Below are 17,767 nucleotides of genomic sequence, written 5' to 3' on the forward strand. Positions count from 1 at the left end.
GATCTCAAATAGAAACAGTTCAATCTGTTGAACCAAACTGAAACACTTCATTTTTTGTCAGTTTGACATTAATCTGTTTTCACCTGAACCGCTGCAGTGCCTCACAGGAGATGTAGTTCGGATGCCTCATGCCCCCACTGTCCTCCAGTTGCCAGGCTCCCTTGAGAGACAAGAGGTCTCACAAAGGTAACCACAGTCTCCCCTCTAGCTGATGATGCAGTGCAGTATGTGAGTCAATTTATCATGCTGCATTATGAGAGATAGTCTGGGTTAAGAGCTGAGGATGATGGGCCAAGTAAGTATACAGCAGTTCCCACTGACATTTGTCTGAACTTTCCATTCCATGAGAAAATTTGCTATTTAGACTTTTCATCCTGATTCAATACAAAAACATATTGAAATGTCCGAATTTCCCATATGATGGAAATTCTGATTTTTGATCAGCTCTAATTACTAATGAGAACTAGTCTAGTTAGAATGCAATGGAGAGCTGTCTGGAGGACAACAATTTCATTTCATGGCATTTCTGGAGGTTTCAGAATTTGTTTTCATTCTGCACTGGAACAAAATAAAAATCTTTGGAATGGTTTTGGAAAATGAAAATACATTGAAACATCTGTTTTCAGATTGAAAGCCTGAGCTTTTCAATTCGGTCTCTCTTTTGTCAGAAGTGACCAGAGAATTCTTGACCCAAAAAAGGCCCTTTCACACAAAAACGTCACTGAAACTGATATGCCTCCATAAAACATTTTGATGTTTACTTTGATGACATTTTATTTTGTCAAAAATGACCCAACCAGCTAAGTGCAATGTCAACAATTGGATAGCTTCATTTAAAACAAATTCTATCTGTGCAGCCACAGAATGATGATGAAATGTTTTTTTCCTCATTCTTACGGTATGTATGTTAATGTGTTAAACTTGTTTCCCTACTCTTCCCCACTCATTATTTTTTTTGATTGTTTCCTTCTTCTGGCGTCTTGTGATATTCTTTGTAACTATGACGATGAACTGTAGTTACTCTTCAGTGACTCTTAACCAAATAGTATGATTTGTTCTCAACTTGCCATGTATCATTTATGGACACGTGGAGCCTGAGTCTCCATTGCTTTCTACCCGGTGGAATCAATTATGCCTGCACAAAATTAATGCAAAGTAGTGTAAAATGGTAGCAGATCAGAATACCATCTTTTATAATCACTTTGCCCTGGTGTATTTGACTGCAAGCTGCAGGGCAATTGTGAATCAAGCCCATTTATTCGTACTACTTTCATTATGACTGGCCCAGCTTATGAAATAGTAACACAATAGCAAGCAGTTGCAGTACAAAATCAGAGATATTAAATCTTGTGAAAATGGCTTTGATCCTATTGAATAAACTCAAGTATTCAAAGTAAATTTCAGGATAGCTCCCATAATAATTCTGCAATATCTCAAGTTTTTGAAAAATATAATTAGATCTCTGCACCTGAATATTCTATTGTTCCATTATATATTCTCTAAACAAGTAATAAAAAAGAATTTAATATTGTTAGGGGGAGTATGAAAACTTGCATTTCAAATAGGAAAAAAAGGATGACACTGCTCCTGATTTAGGCTATATCTACACTGCACAGCTAACCTGGATGACTGGCATTTGGGTTAGTCTAGCCTGGGTGTGAGTACCATCACAGCAAAGCTATATTTGCATTACTATGTCCTAACTGTCGCTGCACTTGTCCATATGTGTCTGGGGGCATATGCCATGGTTCTTTGTTGTGAGAAACTCTAGGAGTCTTTCTCAGTCAGTTGTGGGAAAGCTTGTATGTCCTTCAGGGAGAATTGTGGGAAGGGCATTGGAGTACTGTTAACACTCAAGTGATTTTGCCTTGCATCTCATTGCACAGTGGCCAGGTGCCAGCCCAAGTTAGAGTAGAACCCAACCCAATGTGGACACAAGAACAAATGGATATAAACTGGCCATCGGGAAGTTTAGACTTGAAATTAGACGAAGATTTCTAACATCAGAGGAGTGAAGTTGTGGAATAGCCTTCCAAGGGAAACAATGTGGGCAAAAGACCTATCTGGCTTCAAGATTAAACTCCATAAGTTTATGGAGGAGATGGTATGACGGGATAACATGATTTTGGCAATTCATTGATCTTTAACTATTCATGGTAAATAGGCCCAATGGCCTGTGATGGGACGTTAGGTGGGGTGGGATCTTAGTTACTACAGAGAATTCTTTCCTGAGTAACTGGCTGTTGAATCTTGCCCACATGCTCAGGGTTTCAGCTGATTGCCATATTTGGGGTCGGGAAGAAATTTTCCTCCAGGGCAGATTGGAAGAGGCCCTGGGGGTTTTTCGCCTTCCTCTGAAGCATGGGGCACGGGTCACTTGCTGGAGGATTCTCTGCACCTGGAAGTCTTTAAACCATAATTTGAGGACTTTAATAGCTCAGACATAGGTGAGAGGTTTATTGCAGGAGTGGTTGGGTGAGATGCATTGTGTGGCCTGCATTGTGTAGGAGGTCAGACTAAATGATCATAATGGTTCCTTCTGACCTTAATATCTATGAGTGTATGAGGAGAATTCCTACTTCTCTTATTGTTCTAGGTGGCAGGCAAGCGTTTCCCCTTTCCCTTAGGCATCAAGTCAGGGGAGGAGCAGTTTAAGGAAGTTCATAAGGCCCTTGCCTAAGAGCAAACAAACTCAGAGTCAGAAAACAAAATCTCTAGAGCCCAGGTCAGGCTAGCATCCTGGTGCCTGTGGGGCAGGGTGAGGGGTGTGGGGAAAGGGAACCTGCAATTTATAGCTGCCAACATAGCTTTTGGTCCCTCTCATCTGCAGAACTTGCTTTTCCTGTTTCCAAGAGCTGGGCAGGGTGCTCCTTGGTTGTGCCCAGGATGTCTTGCCTGTAAGCTCCAGATTGTATTTTAAAAGGGTAGTATACCTTGCCACAGGAACCCTCTCTTCCTTTGGACCAAAATGCCTGAATTTGTTGTGCTTAAGTTAAAGGCATGTTGCAAGGACTACTTGTTTACTCAGACTTTGGAAGAAATGTATAATGTTAAGCACATTCAGAGGACTGAAGCCAAAACCCTCAGGGACCTTTAGAAGCGAGGAGTCAAGACAGGTGTTTTGGCACAAAGTTCTTTGTGAACATATATGAGTGTATCCCTTTATATAACTTTAAAATTAATAGTTTAAAATATTTATTTACTTTTAATTTTGAGTTTACAAGGCCTGTTTACCTGGTCTGAATTTAACATCTTTTCCCCATGTCATTATTCATCATAATATTCATATTATTTTTATTTTTATAATTATTCTAATTTTACACACACACACACACACACACACACAGAGAGTTTTGTGTGGACATCACCCAACTTTGATGGAAATAAGCTTATATTATTAATTTTACTAAATGTGTTGACAAGTGATTTGGGAAATAGTTTTTGACAATTATTCAGAACATTCTGACTCTAGGCTCCTGGCCATGTTCCATTTCCTTGTTGTATTCTTAAGGATTGAAATAATTTTGGTGCTAAAACTGTCTTTTGTTCCCTTTATAGTCAGCTGCAGAAACAGATGTAATGAGCCATTTAATAAAGAGGGGCAGGACTGCCAGTGTGATGGTGGCTGTAAAGAGCGTCAAAACTGCTGCTGGGATTATGAGGGTACCTGCTTGGAACCAAGTACGTTCCCATAAATGTGAGATTTGTTAGTCTAGTCTTTGTATTCATTTTTCTGGAGGGAGGGTGAGAGGAAATGATAAATGTGCTATGTTTACTTATTCTGCTACAGGTAGAGATGCAAAAAAGGCTCCCAGCCATCTTTTGTATTTTAGAGACTTGTTATGGCACGTGATGAATTCTGGAGCTGTCATGTATGTATGTTGAATACATGTTATTAAGGTGCTATGCTACTTGTAATTGAATGTGACATGATATGAAATATAACCTGGGATTAATTTCTTTCCTGAAAGACATCCACATTTTTTTTATTAAGGAAGAATGTACTTCAGTAAACTTTTAAATCAAGTATATATGTTCAATGACTAACTTTCATTGATTCACACCCAACAAGACTGGGCCAACATAAAATCAAGCAAACTATTTCACAGATAACCAGTTCTCTCATAATCATCCTGGTTAGTCCAGACAAGGTCATGGATATCTTGATTGGGAGCATAGCTGTTCTCCTTGTCCAAGGGCATAGAATGACAGGACAACTACTTCTCCCTCAGAACTGAAGGAATTAATGGATGCCCCAGTACCCTGTGTTCTGAACAATATGCAACACACGATGGTTATGTTAGCAGGATGAACTGGATCCACAGGCTACAAAGTTCTCTAGCAGACTTGTCTGCTTCTGCATCACATCCAGTGTCTTTTTCCTGCATGTTCCTTTGAACTCTAACTGTTCCCTTGACAGCTTCTTGGAATCCATCTCTCCTGTTCTGCTCTCTCTCTCACTCCTGTTCTGTAACATGTACACCTTCCTTCATTCTTTGGTCTGTTTGCCATCTGCTGGGAATCATGCGACATTTCTTCCTCGCTGTTCTTTCTCTTCCCTCAGAGACAATTGATTCAAATCTGCTCCCAATAGCGTCAATGGGCTTGTCAGTCCTGCTGATTTCACCACAGATGAATACATTCAGTGCTCTGAACTGAATTGTGCTTTTTTTTCTTCATACAAAAACACAACTGTAACATACCAGGGTACAATCCAGGCTAACAAATAGCTATGTCACCGCTGCCCTGTAACCTGGGGTGCCCTTTACAATACCTTGCTGGTGCAGCCTCCAGCCTGGTCTGCTCAGACAGCCTCCAGCATGAAAGTCATTTCCAGCTATGTCTGTGTGTGTGCTGCAGCCAGCCATCCACATCCTGGCACTTACTAGCCTTGGTTATATTGCAGGGTGATCCCAACACACCTCCAGCCCTAGATCTTCCCTCAGAAATGCATGTACAGTACAAATATGCTAAGTCCATTATTCCTTGAAGGGAATAATAGGCACACAACTTGTTGCCCCAAATAGAATTGCCCAGCCATTTCAGCTTGAATACACTGGGTTAAATAAAACAGTAAAACAAGTTTATTAACTACAAAGAGAGAGATTTAGAACAAGTATAAGTAATGAGGCATAAAAGTCATAAATGGCTACAAGAAAAATAAAGATAAAGCCCTTCTGGTGCCTAACTTAACAAACGATATTAGATTCAATTACAGTTTTGTACCATATACTTTCAGCAGTCTTACACACCAAACTCTTTAGGTAAAAACCCCTCATACAGAGTCCAATGACTGCTTCCTTTGTCTCTTCAGGTGCAGTGAATGCAATGGGCCAGGAGAGAGAGAGAGAGAGAGCCTGGGGGTGTTTATCCCTCCTTAGTATAGTTTCAGTCCTCCTCTTGAAAAACATTTACATCTGAGAACCAGGGGACAAAATGTCTATGTGGAAGGATGTTCCCTGTTGTTTTTTCACCTGTTTCAACTTCCTTTGTCTTCCCTTCCTGGTTGATGACTCTCTTTACTGCTTAAATGCAAATTAAGCAGAGTACACATTCCTTTGTTTAGGCCAGACCTGTTTGCCAACTTCTGTTTGGGCAGGGCTGTGGGGTTTGGAACATGTGTTAAGAACACCCTGCAGTGGAATCTTATAACTTCACCTGCAATGTTGCCACACATCTTTTACCAGGACAATACTGACCAGCAAATTATGAGTTTTCAAATGATACCTTACAAGGCATACTTTGTGCAAAAATGATTACAGTAGTGTGTAGGGCATGAACACAGGGGTGAATTCTGTCACAACAACCAATTAATAATTTTTCAGCTCAGATATGGACATGCACTAAACTCCGTTGTGGTGAGACACGGATAAGTGGAAGCCACTGTTCTTGTTCTGAAGACTGCTTGGAGAAAAAAGACTGCTGTGTAAACTACAAAAGTATTTGCAAAGGTAAAACAAAAATTAATATTTAAAAGTGTGATTTGCTATATTATAGGGATATTTACAGGAAGCTACCCAAGTGAATATACATGAAATACATATAAAATAAACGTATGGGGCTTCGTAATTGTTAGCAACTCTGATAAAACCCTTCTGGTGCCTAACTGAAGATACCTACAGCTTTTATTTCAGCAAGTTTAGGTTTCTTGTAGCTATAAACATGTTTTGAGTGCCTGAGACACTTGGGGAGTGGCTGCTTTTGTGGTGAAACACCTGGTATTTAGGTTTGTGAGAAGGAAGGTGATTGCTGGAGAGGAATGTAGTTTGTGTAAAATTAAATCTAAGACACACGAAAGATATTATTATTGCAGGAGCACCTATAATGTGCTTTCCCAAAATGGAAGAAGGCACCGTCCCTGCTCTGACCTGTATGAAATCTAAAAAACATGTCACTACCATCGTTAATGTAACTTTTTCATAACATTTCATTATAAGCACATTTTAAAATTAATTTTAACATTGTTTAAGACAGTAGACCCTATATTCCAAGCACTGTTCCTTTAGGGAGTGTAAGATGAGTCCATGAGCTGAAGATAGCAGATAGAATTACTGGGTAAATCACACATGCACCTGAGAAGTGGGGCTAGAACCCGTAGTCCTTTATTTCAGAAAATACAGGTCTCTGCCCAGCAGTGTCAGAAGCTCCCTAGAAGTGGGGGGGCCAGCGGCGCCTGAACTGGGGCTCTGTCCCCTGCTCTGCCCCTTCCCCCTGAGGCCCCGTCCTTGCTCTGTCTCTTCCCCCAGGCCTCACCCAGAGTCATTCCTCTCTGCTCTCTCCCCCGACACTCACCCTTAAAGTAGGTAAAAAGTGGGAGGGTTATGCCTTTTAATTTTGATGGGGCCATGGCTTCTTGGCTTGGGATCCTTAGTGGGAGGGCTTTTCTGTGGGAGGGAAAAGACTTATTTAAAAATAATCCACTGCTTTTTCTGCCCCATCAGTTCTCTCTGTTATTCCTTTCCTCTTTGATTTGTCCTTCTTGCCTCTCTCATGACTCCTTTTGTTCTTCTAAAGAGACTCTAGTGGATCATCAGCGTATGATAAATGTTTAGGAGCATTAAGCAGAGTTTCAGAAAATCACAGGGGAGTGGAAAGGAAACTGCTTTGTGTTGTATATTTACTTTTCTAAAGTGCAGCAGTGACACCTTTTGTGCTTTTCAGGTGAAACGCCTTGGGTGAAAGAAGCATGCCCATCACTTAACACTTCTCAGTGCCCAGAAGGGTAGGATGATTTGTACACTTATCAGTCTTCAAATGGAATTTTTTTGCATTCTTCTTTTCAACATTGTAACTGAACTTTTTCTGATGGAGAAAAATGTTATAAGATTCAAAAATAACGAAGTGCATAAATTTTGGGAAGCCTGTAATAAGAAATAATTCTGATTTATACAGTGCCTAAAATTGCATTAGTTGTTTTATAGCAGTTGAAAAAGATTGCTTCCTGTCCTGGAGAGTGCACAGTTTAAACTTTAGACAACATGCGAGTGACATCAACAGGCAATTGGAAGAGCACGGGGCAAGGGATGCAACAGTGGTCACTTAATAGCATTTGTTATATGTGGGCATCTTGGTGGTTCTGATATTGTCACACACACACACACACACACACACACACAGAGTCTTTTAGTAATATAGTCTCATCCCAACGAACAAGGATTTCTTCATGCAAGGATTCTGTGCATACAGTATGAAAATATACTTCTTCGATTAACAAACAACCTGCCCAGTTTCAAGCACAGATTCATAGGGTAGAGGGAGATGACTATCTCTTTAAATGTTGTATTTCCTAAAATCACAATGCTGTTTAAGACCCTGTTCAGATTTAGGTTTAGATCAGGAATGTGCCACCTACAACCTTGTTTGAAATGTGGCTGCTACTAGCAGGTTTCCTCATTGGCATGGAAAGGGTGCTTTTACTGAGATGCATGCTAGCAAATAGGCCTACAGACCATTCTCAAAAATGAAAACAGTTAATCACTCTCAGCATTAAAGGTCTTAAAACCTGCTAGCAATAACTGTACATAGCACTGTGGTTAATACAGTTCTGACTCAATGTGGAGAGGGTCTATATATGGAGTACGATGTTCCTTCATAAAGATTTTTAATTCAATTTTTTGCTAGGTCCCATGTGTACAGATCCCTAATTTAGCCAAAGCTGCGTTCTCTATATAATTCCCGGGTATAAATGTTTCTAAGGAAACTATAAAATATATAATTATGTTTAGCAAACATGTCTGAATTACAGGACTGAAAGCACTGGCTACTACCTTTGTCAACCCTGTATTATTAAAAACAGGGTTTTATAATGTCTATTATTTAACATTTACTAATGTGTTTTTTTCCTGTGGGATTGTACGTGGTAGAAAAATAGTCAAATTCCTAGCCAACCACAGAGATTTATTGTCACAGCTGTTTCCTCCAGGCAAGTGTGTACCATAACAACAATTTAATTTTTTTTCTACCTGGCCATTTATATTTGTGTATCCTAAAATCACACCTACTATATTTGATTAAGTCACTCAGCGCTAAGGATTTTAGCCTTGATTCTTTATATTAGATGTTACAGAATAACATGTTATTAAAGGCTAAACTCTCCTGGTAATATTGATCAAGCTCGTTGGATATTGAGAAAGTGTGCTTCAGCTCAGTGGAGGTGGTGGAAGGATTTGGTGTGGGAAGAACTTAGACTGCTTATTAAACATCTCAGAAAGGAAATCAGGAGAGAGTTAGCACAAACCCTCCACAAGAAAACTTCATTCCCCAAGATGCAGGCCAGATAGGCAAAGTTTCCTAAGGGTAGCGTGACCAGATTTTACAGGGCCAGTCCCGATATTTGGGGCTTTTTTTTATATAGGCACCTATTACCCTCCACTCCCATCCCGATTTTTCACACTTTCTATCTGATCACCTTACCTAATGGGTGATTGTTAGAATGTTCAAACCATCTGTGTGGACATGCTTGAAGAGGATTTCAGGATATATTGAGTCACAAAAGACAAAATTCAGTCCCTGGCATAAGCAGTATCTTCCAGCTAATTTGGCCCATCATCTATTTGTTTATATTTATAGTTTGTTTTAAAATAAAAACCAATAAGTTACTTTTCCTAAATTCTAAGTATACTTAGGGTTCCTATTCTTGTACCCCTGCAGCTGTCTGATAGCTCACTTTGAAAGCTAATGTAAATAACCTTCCTTTTATTCCTTTGCCTTTTGAATAATGATTTATTGTTATAAAGGATTATAAACTTGTAAAAAAAAGTATTTGGAACTTCTGCTCCTGGCTTCTAGGTTGACACTATTGACATAACTATGCATTCCACAGAATGTGGCTAAAACTCCTTTCTGATGACAAACTCCCACTTATTTGCAGGTTTGATTTGCCACCACTTATCCTTTTTTCCATGGATGGTTTTAGAGCAGAATATTTACAAACATGGACTTCTTTACTGCCGAATATCAAAAAACTCAGTAAGTTACCAAGAAAGCAGTGACCATTAAAAACAGAATCTGCTGACAATTTCTTCAGTTCCCTCTTCCACCATTCTATACATGTGATTCCCTGGTCAACAAGAGGAATATTTCATAGTAGTTCTTAAAAAGAAAAGGAGTACTTGTGGCACCTTAGAGACTAACAAATTTATTAGAGCATAAGCTTTCGTGAGCTACAGCTCACTTCATCGGATGCATTTGGTGGAAAAAACAGAGGAGAGATTTATATACACACACACAGAGAACATGAAACAATGGGTTTATCATACACACTGTAAGGAGAGTGATCACTTAAGATAAGCCATCACCAACAGCAGGGGGGGGGAAGGAGGAAAACCTTTCATGGTGACAAGCAGGTAGGCTAATTCCAGCAGTTAACAAGAATATCAGAGGAACAGTGGGGGGTGGGGTGGGAGGGAGAAATACCATGGGGAAATAGTTTTACTTTGTGTAATGACTCATCCATTCCCAGTCTCTATTCAAGCCTAAGTTAATTGTATCCAGTTTGCAAATTAATTCCAATTCAGCAGTCTCTCGTTGGAGTCTGTTTTTGAAGCTTTTTTGTTGAAGTATAGCCACTCTTAGGTCTGTGATCGAGTGACCAGAGAGATTGAAGTGTTCTCCAACTGGTTTTTGAATGTTATAATTCTTGACGTCTGATTTGTGTCCATTCATTCTTTTACGTAGAGACTGTCCAGTTTGGCCAATGTACATGGCAGAGGGGCATTGCTGGCACATGATGGCATATATCACATTGGTAGATGCGCAGGTGAACGAGCCTCTGATAGTGTGGCTGATGTGATTAGGCCCTATGATGGTATCCCCTGAATAGATATTCTTGTTAACTGCTGGAATTAGCCTACCTGCTTGTCACCATGAAAGGTTTTCCTCCTTCCCCCCCCCTGCTGTTGGTGATGGCTTATCTTAAGTGATCACTCTCCTTACAGTGTGTATGATAAACCCATTGTTTCATGTTCTCTGTGTGTGTGTATATAAATCTCTCCTCTGTTTTTTCCACCAAATGCATCCGATGAAGTGAGCTGTAGCTCACGAAAGCTTATGCTCTAATAAATTTGTTAGTCTCTAAGGTGCCACAAGTACTCCTTTTCTTTTTGCGAATACAGACTAACACGGCTGCTACTCTGAAAATAGTAGTTCTTGCATCAATGGTTTGCTCAGGATTTACCTGGGAGTTAGAGTTCATTGTAGTCACCCATGGAGCAGTGGCCACCAATATTGGCTTGCAGCCTCAAATTTTATTTAAATAAATATTGTGAAACATTCATTCAAATAAAGTTTGAAGCTGAAAAAGTTCCAATGAAAGTTTTAATACTTTTTCTATCCTCCATTTTATTAAATTATTTTAAATTGTAATAAAATTCCAAAGGATCATCACTGATTGTCATATTAAATTATAATACTAAAGAGCAATGAACTGTGTAACAGTGAAATGTCACTCAAAGAAACAGTCTTTTTGAGTCTGGAATTTTGTTCTATTCATAGACAGCTGCGTATTTAAATGTACATCAAATATCATCAATTACTTCACTCAAATTTATTAAATTTAAACTTTAATATGCTGATTCACTTAATTAGTACAGCCACACTCCTGAAAGATGCACAGTGCTCTGAAGTTAGTGGGAATAGAGGGTCATCAGCATGTTGCTATAATGGGCCCTCAAAACTTGTACATAAGTTGAGTATGGTTTTCATGGGAATACTTTAGAATCAGAGCCTCATTGCTTCTAGTGTTCCTATGGTTCAATTCAATCATCTTCTTCAATTTTCCCACAAGAACCAGACTCTGAAAGTGACAGAATGATAATGTGTTTACATTTTATATTATATATTTAAAAACTTGACATGGTTGCTGGAAGCCACTAAATGTAATTGGATAAACAAACTTATCTGTTTTGTGGCTAACCTATTAAATATAACAAGGGCTGTAAGAGAATCATAACTCTGACTAATGGGCAAACTGACCTGACACTTGCATAAGTGTTTTATGCTTTGCTGTCACTGAGTCAGCAGAAGAAATACAATCAGATAATAAGTCATTTCATGAAAAGTCCAAGTTTATGTCAAGGTCTGTTTAAAACAGATTTAAGGGAAGTGTATCTTTCCTACTGGAATGAAAGAAATGTTAATTTCAAGCTTCCAGGAGGATATTTCAAACTTTGGTTTACACTCACCAGTCACACATCTGTTTTCAATGTTAACATTGGTTTGTGCACTCACGCACTTTCTTTCTCACATTAGCAGCTGGAGGGGGGGACCCCTTTATTTACATGTGAGAGATGATAAAACAGTGGTGTGCTAACTTTCATATCATGAACCAGTTCCTCTTAAGGACCATTTCCTTTTCCCAGCTGATCCCACACATTGTCTGCAGCAACTGTAGGGCTTGGTTACATAACAAAGTACATTTAAGAAAGGATTAAGAAGAGAAACATGAACATAAACTCATTTTGTGCTTGAAGACTTATCAGTGATTTAGCCTGGTGACACCAGCAACTCTGCAGACCCCACAGGAGGTCTTTGAGGACCACTGGTGGTCAGTAGATGATAATATAAAACCTTAAAAAAAATTTGCTGCCACCACTCATGCTGTTATCACAAACCTGAGAGGTTGTTATTCATGTGTCATCCTTGTATCTTTACTAACTCCATAGATGGTTTTTAATAGTTTGGCCCAGAAAACCTAGGTATTATATTCAATAGAGCTAGTTAAACTATTAATTACAGGTAATATTCATTATGAATTTAACCCTTTTCACTGTCTGTGAATTATTTGCAAACTTTGCCTGACGAACTCACTGTGTTTGTTTTTCATAAGCATTTGCCAAATAGTTTGGATGAATAGTTTTCAGCCTATGGGTTGTTCAATCTGACTGTTCATTTTTTATGTAATGTGGTGGATCACTGAACCCCCAATTCTTTCTCTGATCTCTGACTGAGTGACAGAAACATTTTAAACAGAAGAATGAAGTTGGATTTCAGTAAACCATTGCACAGCAAGAGAAGTTACTATTCAAAAGAGACAGGAAGGATGGTCCAGTGGTTAGGTCACTAGTCTTGGGCTTGGAAGAGCCGGATTAATTCCCTGCTCTGCAAGGCTGCCTGTGTGACCTTGGACAAGTCATTTAGCCATTGTATGCTTGCCTCAATTCCAAATCTGTAAAATGGGGCTATTAGCATTTCCTTACCTCACGGGAGTGTTGTGCTATTAAAAAATGTGAGGTGCTACAGTAATGGGGGCTATACAAGTACCGTAGAGAGATTGTCTGAATATTTGCATATGAGGAATATGACACCTTGAATCATAGAAACTGAATATGGTGGAAAATGTCATCTAAAAATGTTTTGTGACCAGCTCTAATTTTCAATATTACAATTGCTTGGGAAGTAATCTTATAATCACTCAGCATGATTTGTTGCAGAAACATGTGGCACGCATTCAAAGTATATGAGAGCTGCTTACCCCACCAAAACTTTCCCAAACCACTACACTATTGTCACGGTGAGTGAGAATTTATTATTTTTATTCTTCACTATTTGTACAGCCTGCAAAATGATAGGTGCTTTATCAGGACAAAAGAAAAAGAGGAAGTTCTTATCCCAAAGAGCAAACAATCTCATTTTAGATGTGACACTACAGTGAAAATAACAATAAGGGAGGGATTGGACAAGGAACTGTGGAAGGGCATGGCAGAGAGCAGCAGAGGAGAAAGGGGCCATAATTCATATGTTTACATAAATATGCTGCCTTCCTTAGCAGAGGTGGCTATGCCTAGCCCTGTGGTCAGATTATTTATTCCTGCTGTTTGGTAGAATAGATTGTATAGGATTGCTGGTCTCAGTGACATATTAAAATTGTTTTTGCTGCTTATATGTAACCAATTGGGATCTATCATACCTGTTTACAGACACATCAGGCTTCATGTGTCATAGTAATTTCACCAATTAAATAAAATCAGGATGAAAATATGGAAATTGAACAGATTGGCAGATAAAAGGATGACATGTGACCTAATAAGTCTTTTCTATCTCTAACTTCTATGTTCAGTTGTAATGGAACACAGTATAGATTTAATTTTACTTTAAGAATGAGAGAAATATTTCACCTTTCTTATTTTATTTTCATTCTTAGGGGTTGTATCCAGAATCTCATGGTATCATTGACAACAGCATGTATGATGTAAACTTGAGCCAGAGTTTCTCACTTTCTGGGCAGGCAAAATACAACCCTATCTGGTGGAAAGGACAGCCAGTATGTGTCATTCTTTCTATGGTGCTTGTCATAGCATCTATATTAGTTCATGTCAAAGCATAAAATACCAAGTTGTGGGATATCAAGGTTCATCAGTTTGTTCCACAGTCCATATCCTGCGATGTGTATTGCTGATTTTTTAATGGATAGTTTGCCTTTGATACAGGAAGAAAAGCTGTTTAACCTTTAACATCTGAATTATTTTCTATATCTGAAACCTTTATCTTGTGTGATACTTTGTGAGCAAATTTAAAATACATTGGCCCATATTCAGACCTGAAGCAAAATGCTGGCATCACTTAAGTGACTGGGAGTTTTACTAGATTTTCCACTTGGAACTTTGCTATGCAAACTGCAGCAGTAACCCCTTACATCAGATCTGAAAGTCTAGTCTAAAAACAAAAGTTTTGTTTAAAAACAAACAAACAAACAAAAACAGTTTAATGTTATTCAGTGTTAGCAGTCCTTATCTGTCATATCATTTACAAAACAAGGGAATGTGCAATTGAGGACATCATAGATCTCTCACTGCCGATGTTATAAATAAAGTATTTTATTAAGTATAAAATATTGCATATTTCATCACAAATTGATTAGCTCTGACCTCAAACTGATATTATTCTTTCACCAGTAATCTCAAAATATAAACACAGCACCAAACATTTTGAAAAAGAACTAAAAATTGCGTGGGTTCAAATATACAACCTTGTAACCAATCCAATCAGCCTTGTAACGGGACTGTGGTTGCAACCCTAAATATGGCAAGTTTAATTCCTCTGTGTAATAAAACAACATATACCTGCTGCTGAGCTCAGACTGGGCCCTAGCCCTTCACAACCAAAACCACAGGCCTTTATCAATGGAACAAAAGGAAGATCATTGTTACCTGTCAGGTATAGAAATATCCTGACATTCTTGCTAAACTATGAACAGCCAATAGAGGGCAACATCCCATCTTCAATCCTGTAAGCAGGAGAAAAATATCAAATCACAAAACATTGCAATAGTTGGGTAATGGTAGGGCAGGTGAAAGAAACAACTGAAAAATGTGAGCCTAGCATAGGATCTGCACTTGCATTTTTCTGAATCTGTACTTTGGCTTGTATCTACTGTCTTGTATCTGGTTATCCAGTAGTGTGAACGGCTTGAAATAAGATATTTGTGTCCTCTACCTAGATCTGGCTGACAGCAATGTATCAGAATTTGAAGGCTGGCACCTTCTTTTGGCCTGGATCCGATGTACCTATTAATGGAACATACCCCAATTTGTACAGGTTGTACAACAAGTAAGTTTCAGAATAGTCAAAAGATTTATGACACAAGTCTTATAAGCTGGTCTAAAGCTGCAAGTTGGCAATAGTTTTTTTTAATAAAGATGAAGTATTAGAGCTCTTATCAAAGTTCTGGGAAACAGACACCAGATTATTGTCAAATTATTCCACTTTTCCAGTGAAACTAACATTTATGGCTGCGATTTTCAAAACCACTTAAGGGACTTAGATGCCCAGTTACCATGGATAATTGATGGGTATTTCTATCCCTAGATGGCTTTGATAGATTCAAATTATAGCAAAATGACAGTTTCCCACTAGAAAACAGTCCTGCAATTTTGATAAAAACAGAAAAATATTCCAGGCAAATCTGCAAAATATATTCTAGTTTCTCTGATTTTTTTCACAATGAGAATCCTCACATAGTATCTTCACAACAAGTCAATGTTTTCCTAGTGTACTGTTTTATAGGAAATGTATAGATTGTAGATAGGCCTGACTTGACATGAGTAACTGAACATGGTGGGGAGGCCTCATTTCTCAGAAGATGGGATTAAGGAGGTAAATAGATTAGCAGGCTGAAAACAGAATGTTTATGCTAACTAAATAAATGGGTTACTAAGATAAAAGACAAAATGTCTGAGCTAGCAAAGATAAGAGGGGCAACACCCAGGGAACAATTTAATAATTTTATTAAGATAATGTTGAAGTAAAAAGAAAATGGTACAGAGTTTAGGCATAGAAGTTTCTGGTTATCAGGGAATAAGGTACAAATTATGAAGGGGTGCGAAGTTCAGTTTAGGAGCGGTTGGTGTAAGGAATACATAATTTGCAATCTCCCCGATAGGGGGTAAAAGTTTAACGGGTCAAAGTACAGACATTGAGATATGGGGGTATGTTGTCCATATAATGGCTATGTTCAGGTGTGGAGTATAATGAGCGGATATGATGAGGAGGATGGATCTACCCTCATTTGGTGGGATTTAACGTTCAGTGAGTTTATGGTTCCAGTTCATATGGTCCAATGGAAAAATAAAAAGTCTCTCAGTCCCTTTCCCATGGTTGATGCACGATGTTGTGCCGGCTCACACTACTACACACAAGATAAGTCAGGAATGTAAAGATGAGGTAAAGAGTAGGTCCAGCATGGATAGTGCCTGAACAGAGCATGTTCTACAAAGATTGGTTCCTGTCGAGTAACTAAGCCAGTCCAAAAATGTGTGCTGCAGTCTGTAGTAATGCAATGAGATGTGCCAATGTATGTAAAAGGGAGAGGATTTCTGGATGAATTTGGATCTGTGATGTACCCTGATCCATCCCCTGTATTGCAAAATGCCATTAAAGATACTGAGTGACGAACTCTGGAGTCGAACTGAGTTCTTGGGAAGCTAAGTAGAAAGAGGTCTTGGAGTGGTATCATGACTTGAATGGCCAAGCTTGTTACACAGCATACTTATCTAGACTACAGTTGTGGAAAAGGGAATTTATAATATTGGGGAAGAGAATTTGCAATTTACAGTGCTAGAAGGACTTGGACCTTGAGGACTATGCAAAATTAATAATTCAACTGTGCCAGTTATGACTGCTATTCCTAGATGGACATGGAATCCTAAAGAATCGTTATATGTCACCAGTTGGGTACAATAGAAAATGGAACCTATAAAGTGCATTATCCCAGTGTGAAGATGGCAGCACCAGAAGGACGTGAAATAAACATAGCCTTCTGTAAACGAATCAAGCACAGATGGTTTTGTGAGTGCTTGGCACAAATGAACCTGACCACAAGTGAGGGAGGTTGGGCCCGACTAGTCATTAAAGAGAGAGTGAAGGAGGTGGAATGGCGTGGGGACACAGTATGTGCTATGGGATACCACAATTTTTCAGTGAGGACAACACAATGCCAGAGAAGCCTGGATGGATTTTGTCTGAACTTTACCTCTCTGACTCAGATTGAGACCCATGCCCTATGGCCAAGTGCAGATGAAGGAGAATGTGACAGAGGCCGTAACAGACAACACTGAGTGGGAGTCACTGGTGACCAATCTCTTTGTACCCAAACCTCCCTTGTCCATTAATACCATGGATTTAGTACAAAGGAAAATTGAGCCATTGTGGCCATTGCCCAATTAATAGCCCAGCAACAGGAAATTGGGGACAATATTGTATAGGCAGTGACGACAGCATAGTGAGTTGTACCAGAGGAAGTGAGCTTGCAACCCTAGTTCATACCTTCAACCTAATATTAAGAGGAGTCCAAATGATTACAGCCATTGTGGTCTTAGGCATGTGTTGCTGGGCAAACTTGAAAAAGAGAGCACCGAAAGACAGGAATATGATGCAAATGAAATGAATGCTAATGTAAAAAAGAAAAATAGAAGCAGTGGAATGTAGGTAGGCCTGGCCTGACATGAATAATTGAACATGGGGGAGGCCTCATTTCTTGGGAGACAGAATTAGGGAGGTAAATGGATCATTTGTGTTAAGATAAGAAAATGAGTCAGTTATCTAAGAGACAGAATGTCTGAGCTAGCTAAGAGAAGAGAGGGAATGCCCAGGGAACCATTGACTCTGAACAAGATAAAAATGGATAAGATAAGTTGGGAATGTAAAGATGAGGTAAAGAGTAGGTCGAGCATGGACAGTGCTTGAACAGAGCATGCTGTACAGGGATTGGTTCCTATAGAGAAACCAAGCCAGTCCAAAAATATGTGTTGTAATGTCTTGTAAATGCAATGAG

At 39.0% G+C, this 17,767-nt stretch overlaps 1 protein-coding gene across 4 annotated transcripts in view; it reads left to right on the forward strand.

Moving 5' to 3' along the window:
- ENPP3 (ectonucleotide pyrophosphatase/phosphodiesterase 3) overlaps positions 1 to 17,767 on the forward strand; it is an 88,323-nt gene that overhangs the window by 20,695 nt on the left and 49,861 nt on the right. For 3 of the 4 annotated variants that reach the window (XM_043510978.1, XM_038394600.2, XM_038394601.2), the window contains 7 exons: positions 3,559 to 3,681; positions 5,826 to 5,951; positions 7,162 to 7,222; positions 9,371 to 9,468; positions 12,930 to 13,009; positions 13,640 to 13,759; positions 14,936 to 15,045. In XM_043510978.1, coding sequence (XP_043366913.1) covers positions 3,559 to 3,681; positions 5,826 to 5,951; positions 7,162 to 7,222; positions 9,371 to 9,468; positions 12,930 to 13,009; positions 13,640 to 13,759; positions 14,936 to 15,045 — 718 coding nt within the window. The remainder of the gene's footprint in view (positions 1 to 3,558; positions 3,682 to 5,825; positions 5,952 to 7,161; positions 7,223 to 9,370; positions 9,469 to 12,929; positions 13,010 to 13,639; positions 13,760 to 14,935; positions 15,046 to 17,767) is intronic. The other variant, XM_043510979.1, reaches the window with a different exon arrangement.

This window comes from Dermochelys coriacea, chromosome 3 (assembly GCF_009764565.3).
Source record: "Dermochelys coriacea isolate rDerCor1 chromosome 3, rDerCor1.pri.v4, whole genome shotgun sequence".
Classification (NCBI taxonomy): Eukaryota; Metazoa; Chordata; order Testudines; family Dermochelyidae; genus Dermochelys; species Dermochelys coriacea.